This window comes from Hoplias malabaricus, chromosome 15, assembly GCF_029633855.1.
Source record: "Hoplias malabaricus isolate fHopMal1 chromosome 15, fHopMal1.hap1, whole genome shotgun sequence".
NCBI classification, from domain to species: Eukaryota; Metazoa; Chordata; class Actinopteri; order Characiformes; family Erythrinidae; genus Hoplias; species Hoplias malabaricus.
In genome coordinates, this window is record NC_089814.1 from 18690300 (window position 1) to 18709567 (window position 19268).

The 19268-nt window shown below is 34.8% G+C and overlaps 1 protein-coding gene across 3 annotated transcripts in view; it reads right to left on the bottom strand.

Annotated features, from left to right (window-relative positions):
- Nucleotides 1–1782: 1782 nt before the first annotated feature.
- rap1gap2b (RAP1 GTPase activating protein 2b) overlaps nt 1783–19268 on the bottom strand; it is a 43384-nt gene continuing 25898 nt past the window's right edge. For all 3 annotated transcript variants that reach the window (XM_066645514.1, XM_066645513.1, XM_066645516.1), the window contains 22 exons: nt 18180–18264; nt 17023–17058; nt 16348–16395; nt 15770–15802; nt 15313–15531; nt 13013–13116; nt 12794–12872; nt 12290–12343; nt 11896–11979; nt 11607–11707; nt 10861–10990; nt 10012–10167; nt 9774–9845; nt 9593–9679; nt 9312–9452; nt 8044–8190; nt 6189–6304; nt 5763–5870; nt 5244–5361; nt 4908–5013; nt 4681–4751; nt 1783–3524 (listed from right to left, as the gene is read on the bottom strand). In XM_066645514.1, coding sequence (XP_066501611.1) covers nt 3516–3524; nt 4681–4751; nt 4908–5013; nt 5244–5361; nt 5763–5870; nt 6189–6304; nt 8044–8190; nt 9312–9452; nt 9593–9679; nt 9774–9845; nt 10012–10167; nt 10861–10990; nt 11607–11707; nt 11896–11979; nt 12290–12343; nt 12794–12872; nt 13013–13116; nt 15313–15531; nt 15770–15802; nt 16348–16395; nt 17023–17058; nt 18180–18264 — 2104 coding nt within the window. In that variant the 3' untranslated portion in view covers nt 1783–3515. The remainder of the gene's footprint in view (nt 3525–4680; nt 4752–4907; nt 5014–5243; nt 5362–5762; nt 5871–6188; nt 6305–8043; nt 8191–9311; nt 9453–9592; nt 9680–9773; nt 9846–10011; nt 10168–10860; nt 10991–11606; nt 11708–11895; nt 11980–12289; nt 12344–12793; nt 12873–13012; nt 13117–15312; nt 15532–15769; nt 15803–16347; nt 16396–17022; nt 17059–18179; nt 18265–19268) is intronic.

Below are 19268 nucleotides of genomic sequence, written 5' to 3' on the forward strand. Positions count from 1 at the left end.
AGATTGCCTGTCTAATGTATTATGAACACAATGAAGAATATTTCAAATGTGGTTTTACAAATGAAATCCTAGCTGTGCTTGGGGTTTGTTTTGGTATTGTTTTAAGCATGCAAATGAGACACTATGGAGATTTTATTTATTTTTGCCTTCAGTGCTTTATTTCCTATTGAGTGTTCATATGTGATTTGAATGTATTAACTTTCTCCACTCTATGTAGGTTCTGGGGACTTCCTGTTTATTAATATTAATTAATTAATTAAAAGATTAAACAAATCCCAGCATTTTCCACTTCTATACAAAGATTAAACAACTGTTAATTGCCCCACAAGTAGTAAAGACAAGTCCAGACATCCATTTTTAATTTGGTTTTAATACATGTAATAATATAATAATAGAAATATAACTTTGGAACTCATAAAAATAACTTAATATCTCATAATTATGAGTTATTATAATTATAATGAGTTACTCATTATTATTACCTGTATCAATTCAGAATAATTATCTCATTATACTGACTTGCTATCTCATTATTATGACTATATCATGACTGTCTTATGATTAGTACTTAAGGCCCTTTTTCCTTTCAAGTAGTGGAAATGGGCTTCCATAGATAAGTGTGAGCAAGCACCTGAACAGAATTTACTGCTCTTGCTGCCACTACTTCTACTTCTAACACATATGTACTAAAATGTCTACAATAATAATAATAATAATAATAATAATAATAAATTATATTACTACCACAAATACTGCAGATAATATTAATAATGATATTACTACAAACAATACTACCAATGCTACAACTGCTAATAAAGCTAATAACGCTATTACTACCACAAATACTACCAAAAATAAAACCAAATTTCCAAACAGTGCAAAAAATGAGAAATGTGAAAATAACAACACAATGTAATGATGTGCATATAATTTAAACCCTCTGTTAAATTCAAAATAGTACAAAGAACACATAAAATGATGAAACTGAACATTTTGATGCCAGAAATGTGTCTTACAAATGGTTGTACAGGGGCTAAAAGACAGATAAAATGTGTTATAAAAAGAAAGATTAAAACCTCTGGTGGAGGTCACAATTACTTTTGTTAAAAACACAAATTTGTATAGAACCAGTTTCCTGGAGAGTCAAAGCATTTCAGAAGTAAATAAGTGGGATCACCATTCTGTGATAATATGCACAGTCATTAAAAATGTTGAAATATTAAAAATGGAAAATATCATTAGAATATTCAGAGAACCTGGAGAAAATTGGATGGTGGTGAGACCTCAGAACTTTGAAAAGCATGAAAAGAAATGAGTATATTACTCTACTCCTGCTCCATAGGTGGGTAATATTGATTTATTTTTGCTGTTATAGATCACCTAAATTGGAACTGTCTCCAAATTCAAGAGAAAACATACCACAAAACTAAACAAGTATGAGTTTCTATGGTAATTCAAAGAGTAAATGAAAATTTACTGACAAGTTAAACTTCAGCCTCGTACAGGTCATATTTCATATTGAAACATAAATTTCTATCTTAAAAGATGTGGAGTTTCTAAAAGAAATCAAACAATATTTCCCCAGAATAGTCTACTTAATTTAAGAGATGAATTTATAAAAATCAATAAATACTAACATTATGTTTGTAAATATAATTTACATTTTTTAATGTTCACAAGCTTGAGAAAGAGACACTCTCTTTTTATACAATCTATGGTTGTATTAAATGGAAATAAGTAAACAAATAAATAAAATGAGAACATATGCAAAATACCATTTTATTCATCAAAATCTACAGTCATAATACACTTCAACATGTAGAAGAACAATCAGAGTGAAATAAATAATATATCTGAGCAATTATTCAGATTAAAAGAAAAAACAATCTCTATACATCTTTCCCATAGAAGTAAACTACAATTGTTTTCTCTAAAACAATGTCACACATTAGCGCTGATTATAAATAGAGTGATTTAATTTCTGTTTGGACATATACTGATTCCACATTTTTGTTTAAATTAATGTACACAATAAATATAGACCTTGGTGATGGGTGATAAATTCATACATTTTTACAGCAATGTCAGTTGTTGTATTATGTATAAACACAGCTGAAAATGGTTCTTCAAGTATTGCACAATACAGCCAATATAGAATACAAGTGATTTTTAAATCATTGGTCTTTTGCACTGCATTTGCAGAATGGTTGAGAAGGTGCAGTCATCTTATGGGCATGAGGGTTTTGCAAACTTTTGGAATGTCTGTAAGTAGATGTACAAACAAGCTCTAGCAATGCTTTTTATCTCTTTTAGGTAAGAATTTTGGCCATTTAATTCCAGTCCTTACTGATACTGTAAGACTGAAAAATTGCCTTCAGGTAATTGGTGTTTGCATTGAATTAGCACTTAACAGCTATTCCTCAGTGATATGTCTGCAATTTTTTGTAAATCTAAATAACTACATACGCATCAAATACTACATTTACATTTGAAAAGGATGTTGCTTGTATTTGTCATAATGCCAGTGAACTTGTGCAAGGACAACTGGATCCAGCACCTTTTCACTGGATTTATTGGGATAATGTGATATATTTGAAGCATCAGTGTGCAAATTCAGGACGATGTCTCAACTAACAGCCTTAAATTTGAATACCTAATCCAAAATAACTCATTGTAGTTATGAGCTGATATATAAAAGTGACTCATTTAATTTCTCTATATTCAAACAATTCTGTGGTTTCACACAACCAGGGAATGGTGCTTATATCTATTGCAACTGGAATAAAAAATATAATGCAAAATACTAAATGGCACAAAGCCTTCTTATTACCTTCAGACACAATTTTGCCTTTTCTGCTCATGCAATGCATGTTGATACCAATTCGCAACTTTTTTATTGTGGAAAATAAAGTAATATGCTGTAAGGTACTTCATCCCTTTTCAATGAATTGCATGCCCTTTACAAAGCATAGAAACAAAAATAATGTAATTCTCTCATCTCATTCCCATGATTTGGCAGAGGCAGGTTCTCGGCGGCTTGCCTACCACAAGCAAAAAATGTGAAAAATGTGCAAAATACGAACAATGGCTGCAGATGTATGAGAAGATGGGGGGAATATTTTGTGCTTTTGAATAAAATATATGATGAATTTATCCTAATCTGCATGACTATCACTGGTCACTGTCAACAAAATATATCTATTGCTATCAAAAGCTCTAACATCGTCCTTTTAGGAATTTATCAAAAGCCTTTTTTGTGCAAGACAAAGGCAAAATGTTCCACATCAGCAGGATCTGTAGTGGGGTAACTTTCGAAAATTTTAAGTATGGTTTGTAATTTGTGCATATAAAGTGTGTGCAATCTAACAACAATTGCTGCCTCAGGCACAGCTCAGGCTTTACACATATTTTTGTATCCAGTGCTCTCCCTCTTCAGTGTATTGTGGTCCCATTCCACAGCCAATGTTTGATTTTACTTCACACAGTGCTCCTGGTCTTTCTTCTCTTTCCTTTCACTAGTGTCCCTGCCATACACAAGAATACTGTTATTAGTGTGAGTACATGGTGATGAAATACATTGGCATTCAAAAACATTGCTCAGATGTACATAAGTCACATCTAGTGGTGCACTTATTCAACCTTCTGTCTGTGAAGTCATGTAAAGTAAGTTTGTCACTGCATTATCTTGATTGCATTATCATATGCCAACATTCTCTTCAGAAGTCTGCAAATTGTCTGGAAGATTTACAAAATTGTCATCAGTTACAGTATTGCAGCCATTCAGAAGAAGGTTGGTCAAAAATATTACAGATGTACCTAGATGTAAATTATTCACAGCTGAATATTATTTAGTAAACAGTACAAGCATCAATACATTCTTTTCTCTGTATAACCAGTTTAATAAATCCAGAATTATAAGATCTGGACCTGAACCAGCAGGACACTTTCTATGACTCACATACATGACAGCAGTGTCTGAAACAGAAAGCAGCAACCTTGAAGCCTTGATGTCTTACAAGTCAGTGCCTTAGAAGTCAGTATTTTGAAATTAAGGTGATTATAAATGTGTCACATTAAAGACCAGCTTTAAAAGCAGCAATATTTCAACACATTACCAGGACATCAATACACCTACAGGTCTCATCAAAATAATTGCAACTTGGAAGATACTGGAGCAGAAAACAGGCAAGGATTAATTTCAGATATAACTCAGCTCCTTCTCCCTCAGAATACTGCCTAGGTCATTTTAGTCACAGCCAATGTCAGATTATATTCTTATCATTATATTCACCATCACAGCCTTTTATGACTCTTTATGGACCACATAATATACAGACACACACATATCATTATTAACACAATATTAGTTGTTCAGTAGCATAACTTTCAGGATTTTAGAAATCTAGAAATTCAATAACGTTTACAGAATATTTAATTAATCCTCTTATTTTCCATGACTTAACATCTAGTCTATATATTTCTGGACTTCTATGCAGCTAAATAAGGAAAACCTCAAAATGCCATACTGCTGTTCCTGTCAGGAGGATAAAATGTACAGATGTAAATCCTAGTGAGTTTTTGTGAGTCCAGTTATTGTGAGAAACATTTAAACATTATGGCTTGTTCATTGTCAGTGTAAATGGAAACATTCACACACGCACACAAGAAATAATATCTTACAGCCGTTGTGTTGCTCAGCTTGTCGAAGCGGAACTTTAGACTGGATCTGGGAGAATTTCTGTTCTTGAAATCTTGTGGATGAAAGAGAGCACATACTCATTTTATTACGTTGTGTTCATGATTACAATGATTACACCGAAGGAACTGTGAGGAAATTAGGGCTGAGAAACAAAATACTATGTACAATTCTTTCAAAGTAAAAATGTTTTTATATGTAAAATAATTACCTGTTGGGCTGCGGCACATGATAACAGGAGTTCCCAAACTCTGACCCTCTACACCCAATGAGGAACAACACACTGGTGAAAATGTGGGAGAAACCTGGAGGTTGTTCTATAGAGAAAATAATAAATAAGACCCGTTTGCTTGTAAATGCCTTATTATAAAACCTTTGCAAAACCAATTATTCCTTTTGTGCCCCTGATACAAGTTTAAGAGATAGTTGCTGTAAGGAAGATGTTTCTGTCTACAATGCATCACATGTCATAATTACATGTAGATTTTTGATTAAGAACATCAAAGGGTTGATATAAACACATCCACACTCAGACACACATACTTACAGAGTCTCCTTCCTCTAGTGTATCTGTGTCTCCTGCTGTGCTGCTGAAGCTACTGGTGCTGGAGGATGAACGGGATATAACTGGCCTTCCACTGCACTCGTTATGTTTCAGAGACGGTCTGGGGAGAAATTGAGAGCAAGCAAGAGAGAGACATTGAAATATAGTGGTATAAGAGTATAACCCTATACCCATTTATTCATTCATTGTCTGTAACCACTTATCTAGTTCAGGGTTGCAGTGGGTCCGGAACCTACCCGGAATGACTGGGTGCAAGGAGAAAACACACCAGGGGGTGCCATTCCTTCACAGGGTGACACACATTCACTCACACCTATGAACACTTTAGAGTAGCCAATCCACCAACCAACATGTTTTTTGTGGACCGTGAGAGGAAACCAGAGCGCCCAGAACGAAACCCACATGGACATAGACTTCATAAACCATGTGCACTGAAAGCAAGAACATATAATGAAACAATGGCGTATGTGAGAATGTACGTGAGAACATGTTGGACAGTACCTGTCTTTACTCAGGCAGATCTCTGGAGAGCTGGGGTTTGAAGATGTCTCTGACCTCACCTCCTGTGAGAGATGACCGCTGTCCAGACTTCTCTGATCACACAGCACACTGGAGTAATGTGAAGACAGCAGAGCAAGTGACTCAGCAGTTTTCTTTCTCACAAAGTAACTTGGTGTAGGCTACTTGGTTGGTGCATAATGTTTGACAAAGTATAAGAAACAAATGATCACTGGCTATATTCTATACCATGTTAATATAGTTAGTGAGTGAGGCACCACGACCCTGAAATGGACAAGTGGAAAAGAAGATGTTTGTATGTATGTAGTGAGTGAGAATGAATTATAGATGGTTTAGAAATCCTTCAGTGTGTTTAATGGCACACATTTTGAAAACTAATGTTTGAAGCTTGTTTCTAGTGAATCTGACCTTCGTGCTGAGCGATCAGATTGTCCGTCCATGCTGGTGTGAAGTCGGGGGAACAAACCAGAACGTCTCTTCACTGGACTCCTCAGAGGAGACTTAGTTGTCGATGACACTGGGGACTATGAAACAAAAAACATGAAATGCCACAACAGACACAGGCCTATTCAAATACTGGTAAAACATCCTTCATTTCTTTCATTTCCAGTCAGAACAACTATGACAAACTATTTTTACATTTTTAGGAGGTTTTTAAGAATGTTAAATGTAAGATATAATAAAAATCAATAAAGTAAAAATAGGATTCCTAATTATCAAGCAAAATCTAGTAGACCACTTACTGTAAGAAAATGACACTAAAATGAAAGTATATGAGACTGTCGATAAGGTGTAACTGAGAAAAATAAATAGACAAATAAGAATTAAATATTCAGCTCAAGCAAACTGCTGCTGTTCTCAGAGCAGAGCCCAGACCTTTACATCACTAAATGTGTTTGAATTTATTAGGACTGTAAAAAAACAGACACTGCACCTAAATTCTAAGACTGAACTTTCTACCAAGTGGAAATCCACCCAAAAAGAGGGGAGTCTGGAAGAATTCCACATTATGTTTAGTTATTAAGTTATGGTAATATTCTATTAGATGTTCTCTGCTCTTTTACACAGAGGGGATAAAAAATGAACTGTACTTAATAAATGGTTGGTTTTGACTGGAAATTAAATAAATGAAGTTGGTCTCTATCTTTGTAGAACACTGTATTTAATCTATTTCTGGAAATGTTGGTATTTGTGTTCAATTTTATAGTTTTAGTGTAAGTGTAATATATATATATAGTTGTTGTATGCAATGCAATCCAAAAAAGCTGAGACAGAAGAACACTGTTACATGACCTTTCCTTTTAATTACAATTTTAATTTGTTTAAGAACTCAGGAACCGGATTCTTGTAGTTTTGCCAGTGGAAAATATTGCTCATGTTTGCTCCAGATTTTGCTCAACCTTCAGAACTCACAATTGTTTTGTGTCTACAAATCCAGACTTTTGTAGCATAATGGAAACATTGTTGTGCTGAAATAACCATTTGTCTCTACTTTCACACCATTTATATATATATATATATATAGGCACAGCAAACTCATTGCCCATTTGTCCCAAAAACCAGCAGACCCATGGCTTCATCTGACCACAGCACACACATTTCCACTGCCTTTTGGACCTGCGTTGAGCTTGGGCCCAGAGAAACCAGTAGTATTTGTACATAGAACTGATGTATGGCTTTTTCCTTGCATAATAGCCCATGCAGATATTTTTCACAATAGCATGATGATTTCTAATGCAGTGCTGTCTGAGGGCTTGAAAGTCACAAATATTCAGCAATGGTTTCCAGCAACACCATAAACAGATTATGATTTCTGGATACACTTTTCATAGTGTTTTCACAATGTTATGTAGGATAGATGGTGATAGTCTAAAATGTTTTGCATTAAAAAATGTACCTTTTTGAATTCTTTGCAAAGTTTTTGACAAATATTTTCACAGCGTGGAAACATTGAGCCTTTGATAGAAGCTCCTATAATAACATTTATATTCACCTGCTAATAATTAAATGTTTTTCATGTTATTTTGCCTCTGTCTCAACTTTTTTGTGAGTGAGTTATGGATGTTAATTAAAAAAATGTGCTTCAATGTACAAAATGCCATCAAGTTTGTCAGCCAAAACATTGGAAAACTCTGAAAATTATGTTTAATAGATATTAAAATATCCTTGTGAATGTGGCCTATTACCCAAAACCCATCTTGTTTTCTGTTGTCCTCTTTGCATGTAAATGATTGTGCTGACACTGTTGGCATGTGGTGCTCACCGAGTTTCTATTGCACTCAGCGGTGCTATGGGTGAGGCCCGCTCCACTTAGACTGGTGGGCACTCCCCCTCCACCTGCGGAGGAGCGTCCATGCTTTTGAGAGCCCACCATCGTATCCATGGAGTGACTGCGCACACGCATTGCCCGCTGAGAGTGACAGAAGAGAAAGGGAGGAAACTTCTGTCACCTTCCTTACAGAAGTGATGCCGTTTGGCGGATAAATGAACAAACAAGTAAACCCATAAAAACTGAACTATACATTTTACCTGATAGTAAACTGAAAAAACATGACAGAATTATTATTGAATATTTAATAATAGATACTAAATTATTAATATCTGTTTAATTTAATAAGGCATGACAAACTGTGTTATGGTGAATAGGAGTATGTGGTCACCGCTGTGATATCACACTAACTTTAAAAATATATATAATTAAACAACAACAACAACAAAGGTCAAGCAAATAGTACCTGAACATTTATTGCTTATGTTAAAATAGTGGAAGTTTATTCCACCACAAAAATGGTTAAATATTGCATTATCCATATTTGTACTACACTTGCTAGATTTTTTAATACTAATTTTGTTTCAGGAAGTCTCTAAAGCATTTTACAGCAAATTTTGTAATCTTTTTTGGGTAAGATTATTTTTAGTCAGTTGCATTAGTTTACCGATCTGTTATGTGAAACTGTATATTTCAGAATATCTGAAAATGAATTATTTATAGATATCACAAAAACAAAATTATACTGAATAATTTCATACTTATGGAATATTTCATATTTATCACTACACTGTTTTTAGTAGTTATTGAGTTTTTAGTAGTTACTGTTCTTAATGTTTTATATTTATTACCAAAATTAACAGTGGTTAACAGTGGTTAATAATTCTAGCTACTGAATATGTATGAGTAGTAGCTGAATAATTTATAGTAGTTACTAAATAATTCATATTCTGGTAGTCCATCTAAACCATTGATTATTTCTTATGCACATATTCATGATCAGAGGCTCAAAAGACCCATATCTGATAAACAGTTTGAATGACATTTAGTGTAGGCAAACTGTGTGTCTTTTGGAAATTTTGTGTCACTGATTTGGATCTGTGGCTGTATTGATATTGCTGCCTTCCAACAGTCATTCTTTGTTCTTCTCAAAATAACTTAGAACCGTATAGTACTTATAGAACAATAGGCCTTAATATTAATGAATATATAATAAGAGTAGATTTTAATGCCTAAATAACTGAGCCTATTCAAGTATGTACCTTAATGGACTCCAGTATTCCTCCATGTCCTCCATTCTCCATTCGCTCGTCCTCATTGTTGAGCGGGTGACCCAGCATGGCCTGAGTTTGTCTGTGCAATTCATTATGGAGGTTATCTAGCAATGCAGCTCGCGTTCTCTCCTAAAGCAAAAACACATGCAGAATGGAGATGTGCATACAAATACCTGCACACAATGTAAAAATATGTATACATAATTTTTACACTAAATATATTCAACTCTAGCTCAGGACCAAAATGCTGTTGTCCTTTATATGCTTACTTCAAGTTTGGCAAATCGGTCTGACCGGTAGCATGCCAACTCAGCATTGATCAGCTTGGTCAGCAGAAACTCTCTAAATTCTGGACCCTGTGAATTAACGACACAGTAAGACAACAAAAAGTAAACAGCATTCAGAAATAAAGATAACATAAAATCCTTCAAAAAATCTGTCCTCATTCACCTTTTTGAAAACTGCTGGGTTTGGGAGGGGAGGACCGAACTGGGGCACATCATCTCGTGCTGTTACAGACACCTGTAACACATCATTCATGCTTACAGATTACATAAATACTCTCAAGTGCTTTCAGGAGAACTTTTGATCTGTATGTGAAAATTCTTGGGTTCTATATATAGCAATATTACATTTAGTTTATTTTAAGCTTGATATCAATTATGTTGAATTTAAGCTGGTTTTCTACCTTGTATGTGGAGTTGTCTGTACAAGGATTCTCTACTTGGACTAGGATGTAGGCATGGAGGAAGTTGGAGGCAATCATGTCAGGCACAAATGGCGTGGCATCCTCTTGGAAAACCACTGCCACAATGTCATTTCCTATGTGTCTCTTCCTTTGGAGCTTTGTGTGAAGAAAGGGTCATCACCATTTTGCAAAACATCACATAATTAATAACCTTAACAAGCTTAAAAACTGTGACATTAGGTCATTGTAGTGTAAAGTTTATGAGCTTTTACCAGAAAGCATGAGCTTTCTGGTAAATGCAATGAGCATCAGTGAATTTGATTAATCATTAGCAATTATTTAAATAAACATGATGTATTTGAAAATAATGTATTTGCTCATGTGGATTTACTAAAAATCTTACATTATATGTTATTCATTCATTTGTTTATTGTCTTTAACCATATAACCAGTTTAGGGTCGCAGTTGGGTCCAGAGCCTACCCGGAATCACTGGGCGCAAGGCAGAAACACACCCTGGAGGGGGTGCCAGTCCTTCACAAGGCAACACACACACACTCACACCTACGAATACTTTTGCATCACCAATCCACCTACCAACATATGTTTTTGGACTGTGGGAGGAAACTGGAGCACCCGGAGGAAACCCATGTGGACACAGGGAGAACACCTCAAACTCCTCACGGACAGTCACCCAGAGCAGTACTTGAACCCACAACCCCAGGACATTATATGTTATACCTTTGCTTAAGCTACATTTTAAGTTTTAAGATTGTGAAATTCAGCAATCTATTTTATGAATACAGGTTGCTCTTCCAAAACAATGCAAACTTCCCAAAGATATCTATACCTGTTGTGTGTCTCCTTCTGTGTAGGGGAGCTTGGTGGAGACATGAAACATCAGCTCTTGTCTTCTGAAAACTGTGTAAACAGACTCAGAGCCTGTCTGCCCATGACGCACATCTAGACCACCTCGGAACCTGAGAGGAAGAGAAAGATTACAGGGCAAGATGAAACTATGGCTTTTTTATTACAACTATATTTATTACAGTTAATTACCTAAACCTTAAATTAAACCTTCCCTGTATTTAGCACTAAGCAAATTTTATAAACAAATAATACTAGAGCATGTGTTTAGAATAGAAATTAAACACTTTATACATCACATCACATGAAGTACAGTATAGAGGGGAATAGTGTTCAGTGCTTCATTTGAATTATTTTTTATGGAGGCATATGTAGAATATAAGAGAATTTTTATTTATTTAATTTCCAGTAAAGACTGGTCATAGAGTACCAGTTATTGATGTCCCATCAGGAAAGAAAAAGCTTTCTTTTTTCTTTAATTATATTCTTTGGAATTTTCTCCTTAATGTATATTGATTTACTTATATCCATTTAATAAAAACATAAATGTTCATCTCTGACTTTTGCAATGTATTATACATACACTAACATTTTTTCTGTTGTTTTGATAATACGCATTGTGGTATGTATAGATTTTATTTTTCAGAAAGTTCAATTTCCTTCTGAGTGTGATAAAGTGTCCTTGTGTTTGTTTGCGTTCTTTTCACCTTCTGCTTGACCGCCACTCACCCTTTAAAATCCTGCAGCTGTACACAGTCCCCTAGCACTTGGAGAAATTCTGTGAAAGCTGGTGTTTCCTCATTGTTCCCAAATAGCTCTTCTTCTGATTTCTGCACAATAAATTAAAAAGTCAAATACTGTAACTCTAATAATGGTAGATTAAGAACCAATATATAAAGGTCTGTGTATTGTCAGTGCTAGATATGTACGTAAAAATATTAAATCCATACATATTCTCTAAATTTACATATTTCTGTTTTGTATGTGGAGCTGGATGATATGGCTTATTCCTATTCACCTGACCAAGCTTCTGGTAGATGACACCAAACTTGAAGGTGGTGTTAACCTCATGCTCATCATAGTTCACTATTAACTGAGACCCCTGTAAAAGATTTGCAACTGTTATTTTTTGCAGCGTCCCTACAGAAAAACAATAATTAGATCACAAATAAATAGACAGTTAGTAAAATAATAATCAGATTCCATCATAAAGCAACTCACAATATCTTAAACCAGTTCCTGCATGTTTCATAATAGAGATCTTTCTTTCTAGACCTTTGTGCATATTTATGGGAAATGCTATCGTTTGCTTTTCTTAACTCAGAATAATGCAAAATAAAGTATATTTTATACATTTCAATTGAAACCATTTGTCTCAAGCTATAATACCTTCTTGTGTAGAATGCACTTACCCTTGGGTACAACACAGGACTGAATTTTAAGCCAGCAATATCTTCACAAAGCAGCTATAGGAACAGACAACCACAGCTTAAAAATCTCTATAAAATTCTATTGCACAAATATCTAATTATCAATATCTATTGCAAATATCTATCAATTTAGTCAATTAGTCAAACGTGCTTGAAATCTAATATTGGATTATTTAATTTTGCAAGCTACAAGACAAATGCCTATAACAAGTGACAGAAGCATAAATCATTACTTAGAATTTGCTGGTTACTGTCTATTAGCCTTGTAGCTTCAATGCAAAACTAAGGAAACTTCAAAAAAAATCTCTGCTGACCTACTGTATTTGGTGTAAAAATTAAATTACATAAATGTAACTGTTGGTCACTAGGTTTGTGCTAGTGAATGAAATGGAGACAGCTTTTCTTTAAAAGGAAGGTGTACTTAAGTCATTTTGGTTTCAAAGGTCAGTAAGTATAATTGACTGTCTTACGCAGCAGCATCATCACCTTGGCTATCTGGGGGACACTGGGGAGATCTGTCAGACCTGCGAGAGAAATCCTGTCATAAATAGTCTTTGAAGGTGTCCTAAGAGGGGAAGAGAGAGAGAGAAAGAGAGAGAGACTGAGTGACATCCAAAGAATTTAATGAAAACATGTAATCAGTTTCAGAATATATAGGGCTTAATGTACTTGGATGTATAGAATGTGTCCCAGGGGTGTTATTACCTCAGTATGATGTGCAGATACTCCTGATCCTTTGTCTCCTCTTGGCGGAGGGACAGTATGAGGTTGCCATGGTTACTGGCTGTGCAGTAGAAGTTGAGGTGTTCCTGTGAAGGGTTGAAGTGTGAATATTTCATAGTCATTTATCTATCCAAACAGTATGATTTGCTCCAGTGTCTGCGCTAATCGCTCAGCTCCCTAAGGTCCCCTTTAAAATTAACAAATTGACACTGTATCCCCATTAAATATATTTGCTGAGGGATTATGTGCTTGTTGCGTGTAGCAGAGATGTGGCATGGGCCTCATTTTTCAAAAAAGAACAATCAGTAGCTGCTATGAGGCGCTGATTGTATATTGTCTGTGGAGCAGGCACAAAATGGTAGATTTAATCTTTAAAAACATTAATCAGTGCAAAATGCTGCTGATTCATGGAAGCCCAAGATTGGTACAAGCACAGGCTGGATTTACAGATGTAATTAAGGCTTTATTTCACAGATCTAACAAAGTGCCAGTTTGTCTTAATCGGAATGTGCACAATCTAAGCTTCACTAAGAGTTGCTAATCAGAAATCATGACACAGAACCAAAAGTGATTGAGTTATTACACAGTTATAGAGTAAGAAATGCATATTCATTCTATTTAATGACTTGTAAATAAATTGGTTATACTTGCTTTTATAATTGCACAGAATCTTATAGTATAGTATAGTATTATAGTATTCAGCAATGAGCCAAAATATTAAAATGACCCATGTTTCCACACTCATAGTCGAGTTACCGGCTTCACATATCATACAGGTGCATTTTGTAATTCTTCCATTAAATAATATAGTCTGTGTCTTGCCCTGCATAACTTGTTATCCTTTTTCACCCTGTTCTTCAATGGTTTGGTCCAGACTGCAGATGTTATTTTGGTGGTGGGTCATTCTCATCCCACTCTGACACTAGTGTGGTGTTGTCCTGTTAGTAAGTTGTGGTCATACAAGTGGATCAGACACAACAGTGCTGCTGGATTCTTTAAACTCTACATTTTGCCGCACAGTTGCTGTAACCATCTAGTCCTTCAACAGTGGTCACTGCATGCTGCCAACAGTACTGTAGTCAGCAATGTAACTGAGGCATTACAAACTCCAGCAGTATTGCTGTATTCAATCCACCCATAACAGCACAACACACATAACAAACTAACTCACTACCACCATGTGTTACTGCATCGCTAAGAATGACTCACCAGCCAAACAATACTTGCTCTGTCGTGGTCATTTGGTGGTCCTGACCAGTAAAAAATAGGGTGGAAGTTGTGAGCTAATAAAATAAAGACTGAGCTCACTATCCATCCATCCATCCATTATCTGTAACCGCTTATCCAATTTTAGGGTCGCGGGGGGTCCAGAGCCTACCTGGAATCATCGGGCGCAAGGCGGGAATACACCCTGGAGGGGACGCCAGTCCTTCACAGGGCACTGAGCTCACTAATCATTTTTAAAACAATTTAAAACAGTTTTCCCCCTAACACTTTTCAGAACCCTTAGAACCTGCCTAAAGCCCAGCAACATGTGCACAGTTCCTAGAACTCAGTGGTCTATTAGTAATCAATTATTATTTTTTATTTATATCATAATACTTAATTTAAATGACAAGAATGATTTTCTACTGGTGCCCTGTCAGGATTTCTTTATGTTTCTGGGTAGGCTCTGGACTGACAGCAACAGTGAACAGCATGAAGTAGTTACAGGAAATGACTGAAGGAATTAATGAAATGACAAAAAGTTCCACAGAAGCAAGAAGTCACAAAACTACACTGTGACCGATGTGTCATTTTCAACTAAAATGCCATTCTCTACTAAGTGACATTTCCTTTATATAACCAGAAGAAAGGTAATAATTGCAAGTACATCCTAAGTAGAGGTAAATTAATGATCAACTCCAAATCAGAATTCAAAATATAAAAGTTTTGCAGTAATAATATAATGGGGAAAAATGTAAACGTTAATGGACTACCTGAGTGCTGCTGAGTCCTCTAAATACCTTAAAAGAGGCATAGTGTGTCTTTATTCATTCAGAGAATAAGAAATTTCATGGATATTTCACTGCCAATATATGCCATTAATAATAACCTAATCTATGTCCCTAGCGTTATAATTGCTATAACCTAGTGCATGAAATGACTATGATAAAGTATCGTATACTAAACAGGTATCGGATTAAGATTAGGTCTTTATTTCAACAATTAAAGGTGTTTTGTTGGTTGTATTAATCTGATGTTAGTTCTTGATGGGTTTTTTTAAAACACCAGGCTCTTACTCTGCCCAGAAAGTGCTTGCGGTAGGCTCGTATGGCGTAGTTACTCTCCAGACGGTATCCAAAATCGCCATCTGGATTCTCCCCCTCTCCATCCTCTTCATAATAACAGCTGTTTTCCCATGAGTTAGGAGTGGTGGCTGTGGCCTCAGAGTCTTCCATCCAGTAACCCCCAAACTGAGGCAGGATAACCTGAGGGTACGGCGGACCTTGATTCAGCACCTATCAAACAGATTAAAAATATTTTTTTCCTTAATGTTTTATAATATGATTTATTGGGTTCGGTGCCCTGCTCAGACAAAGACACCACACTACACCAATAACTTTTTTGGGTAAAACTTTTAACACTGCATTAGTCTATAGTCATAACATGATTAAAACTGTGCATTGCTCTAGAAGAAGCATCTGCTGAAAGCAGTAAATGCAATTTAAAGTTCCTATAATATATAGTCTACCTTACCTGTTCTATACTCGGGTAGGGTATATAGTCATCCTAAAAACATAAAGCAAAAATAAGCTTTTATTCTCAAAAAATAATATTATTTATAATTTCTGTGTATGTTTTCTTAAGCATGCATACAGAATAAAACTAATAAAAGACATGAAGGTACAAAAATATGTAAGACACTGGGAAAACGATTGAAAAACCACAGCAATAATGACATGAGCTTATGATGGAGAATACGTATTATATTTTATATATATATATATATATATATATATATATATATATATATATATATATATATATATCAGGTAACTTGATCATGCACAAATGAGATGACCAAACAAGTGCAGAAACACATACTGACCCAAAACAACACTTCAGAGCTGCATTAGTGTGTTTGACTCATTATAGGAAAACCCTGAGCCAAGTAACTATATTATTTCAATAGTGATAAAGTGCTATATAAAGGTAAAACTATTCTGCATGTGTTATCTGTAAACAGTAAAAATAATGACTGCATCCTCACACCACTAAACCAATGTTTGGTCTGAAGTGTAGCGTTTGGTTCTTAGCTCTAGTACTGTGCAGACCTTCATTCTCTGTGGGCCTGGCCTCATCTCATCCACCTCTGACACCTGCTATAGGTCAAGGTCAAAAAGTCAGCTTTCGAGAGTTCATGAGTCGTAAAAGTCAGGATGAGGAGCATCTAAGCATTGCCTAAGGTTCTGATGTAAAGTCCAACCTCAGCCCAATTAGCAAATGTAGAGGAGTATTCTAAATGTATTAATCATTTGTTGTGATCATAATTTCTGTTATTTTACTTAATGATAGCTTAACAGGTATTAGCTTAACTTGATTGATTTAGTATGGATTTAAACACTCTAAACACCTGGTATTTTAAGATTTTACTTCATACTTTAGAGAAAAGGAACAACTTATCACAGCTATTTATATTAGCTTCATCATCTGATCACCAGTTTTAAAAAACAAGACATTTCATTGTGTTTTTTGTCATAATACATATTATACAGTTATTTTCCTTCAAAATTCAAAACACATTTATAATTTAAAAAATATAGTGTATATCTGCAACAGTTTGTTTTATATTTATGCTAACATTGTAATAATTCTAAACTTGTAAATAATACTGTGTAGAATTGTGAGGTTACTGCCAGCAATATTCAAGATTTTCCCTTTTGATTCTGCATTACATAAATATTCCAAATTTTCTCAAAAGTGAAATATTTCAATATTTTCATTCTTACCTCCATTTTTTCCAGTGAATCAAAGAAAGGTGCAGTCTGCAAAATGAAGATCATAAGATTATAATCCAAGTACTACCACAGTTCAACTTCATGTGTTTTGTCTTGTAATATTATTGTGTACTATATATAGATGGTTCAAAAAGATGCCCACATCAACGAGTGAAAACATCCCACATCAAACGGGGAAAAAGAGTTTCCCAACCCTAACAATTAATTCGGTCAAATAAAGAAAATAAATCCTGTCTTATCAATATATTAATTTTTCAGCAGACAGTGTGTTAACAGTTTCAGTATTTGTGCATAAGCTATGCTGGAAATTAAAATGTGAATAGTTCCTTTATTATTATTAATTGTCTAATTGGATTCTTTGGGTCTCCACATGTTTTATGTGTTTTCATTTTGTTCTGTGATGAATTTTAAAATCCAGATTTCATCTTGACATATGCCATTGTTGTTACAGGTCTTTTTTTGACATTTCTTCTTTCTTTTTCAAAACCATTTCTAAAACACCGTTGTTATTTCCATAACTCCAAGGACAACATCACTAGGGACTTTCTGGGTCACAGTCCACTGAGCAAGCAGGACACCACTCGTGCACCTTCATGAGCTATTTTCACAAGGTAAAAGGCAAAGGAGATAATAACGTTTTCATTAATAATGTAATTTCATGAGGCATGAACAGTTAATGGAGTCAGGCTGAACAAGTCATGGCCCCTTTCTTGGCCATCATGATATCTACAGCTCTACGTGCTGTTAGTAAAGTATTTTTTCTAAACAACGTATTCATAAAGTGATAATAAGCTAACAATTTCTGATTTGAATACATAAAAGCAAAGGGCTAAAAGAACAAAGCTGATTACTAATGTTTTATAATTACTTATTTATTCATGGATACCTGCATAAAGGCTTCATGACACATCTCTAAACTTTAAGTTACATATTTAACAGCAGTACAACATGACAAAAAAAAGCTTTGTGAATATATTTATTTTTTACTGTAAAATATTGGCATAAGTTAGCATTTCTTTAGTTCTTCAAATGTTCATTAACCTTTAAAGTAAGTGCTGCTGAATTTTGTGTTAAACTACTTTCCGCTACACAAAACATAGTTTCTTGTGAAGGCAATGTGTCAGAAAACCTGGAGCAACTCGGCTTACCTTCATGGCGGGTGGAGCGGTTCTGGGGGGAGAAGGTGGGCAGTCTGCCAGAGGCACATTCGAGAGGGTCAGCAACTCCTGTTTCCTGTAAAACAAGATCATCCTTATCATATACTGTATCAGCTAAAACATCTCTCACCATTTGCAGTTACTGCTGCAAAAAAGAGGTGGTTATGGAGCAATTATATTTCAGGCAAAATTAAATAGATAGATAGATAGATAGATAGACAGACATCACATACAACAATCACTAACAGCAATGGACTAATTAAAAAAAAACAAACAAACAAAAAAAAAGTCCTAAATCAAATATCAAAATCGACATAGTACTTCAATATACTATGTAGGCTGAGTCATGTATCAAATAACAAGAAATCCAATACCAAGAAGTTAACATAGTGTGCTTAAGAATGATCAAACATCAAAGAATCTGTGATACAGTGAGCAGTTGAGGATGATCTCTTGAGTGCAGTATATAATTTAAAAGTTGAAAAAGTGTGGATAGTGCAAAGGGTATGGAATGTGCAATATCAGTACAGTGTAATAACTGTGCAGTATCAGAATTAGAAATAAATATAGTAAAATAAATAGTGCAAAAAATGCATTGTCCATGGGCCAATACAAGTATACTTTGCAAAACTTCTTCTATTTTAAACTGGAACTACATGGCTTATGACGCTGAAAAATATTATACCACACTATATACAGTAATGATGTGAATAAAGTATCACCATACTTAATCACACATACACAATGCACTAATGCCACATCTAAAAACTCAAAAGGAACTGTAACCTACAACCTGAGAGTATATAATCAAATCCCTATGATTTTAATTCAAAATTGCACACACTAAACTGATGTAAATCCATTAAATATGATCATTTCTGTTCTATCTGTAACAAAAACACTTAGGTGGTAGTGTTTTTATAACATCCAAAATGCACAGATCACATAATTTATCACAATACAGTTCTGCCCTACTGTATCTGATATTTCCCTAAGTATCATCCTAACTGCATATGTAATCATCACACACTGAACTCAAACTGTGCACAGTAGTGCAGTTAATTAATGTCATAGATGTAC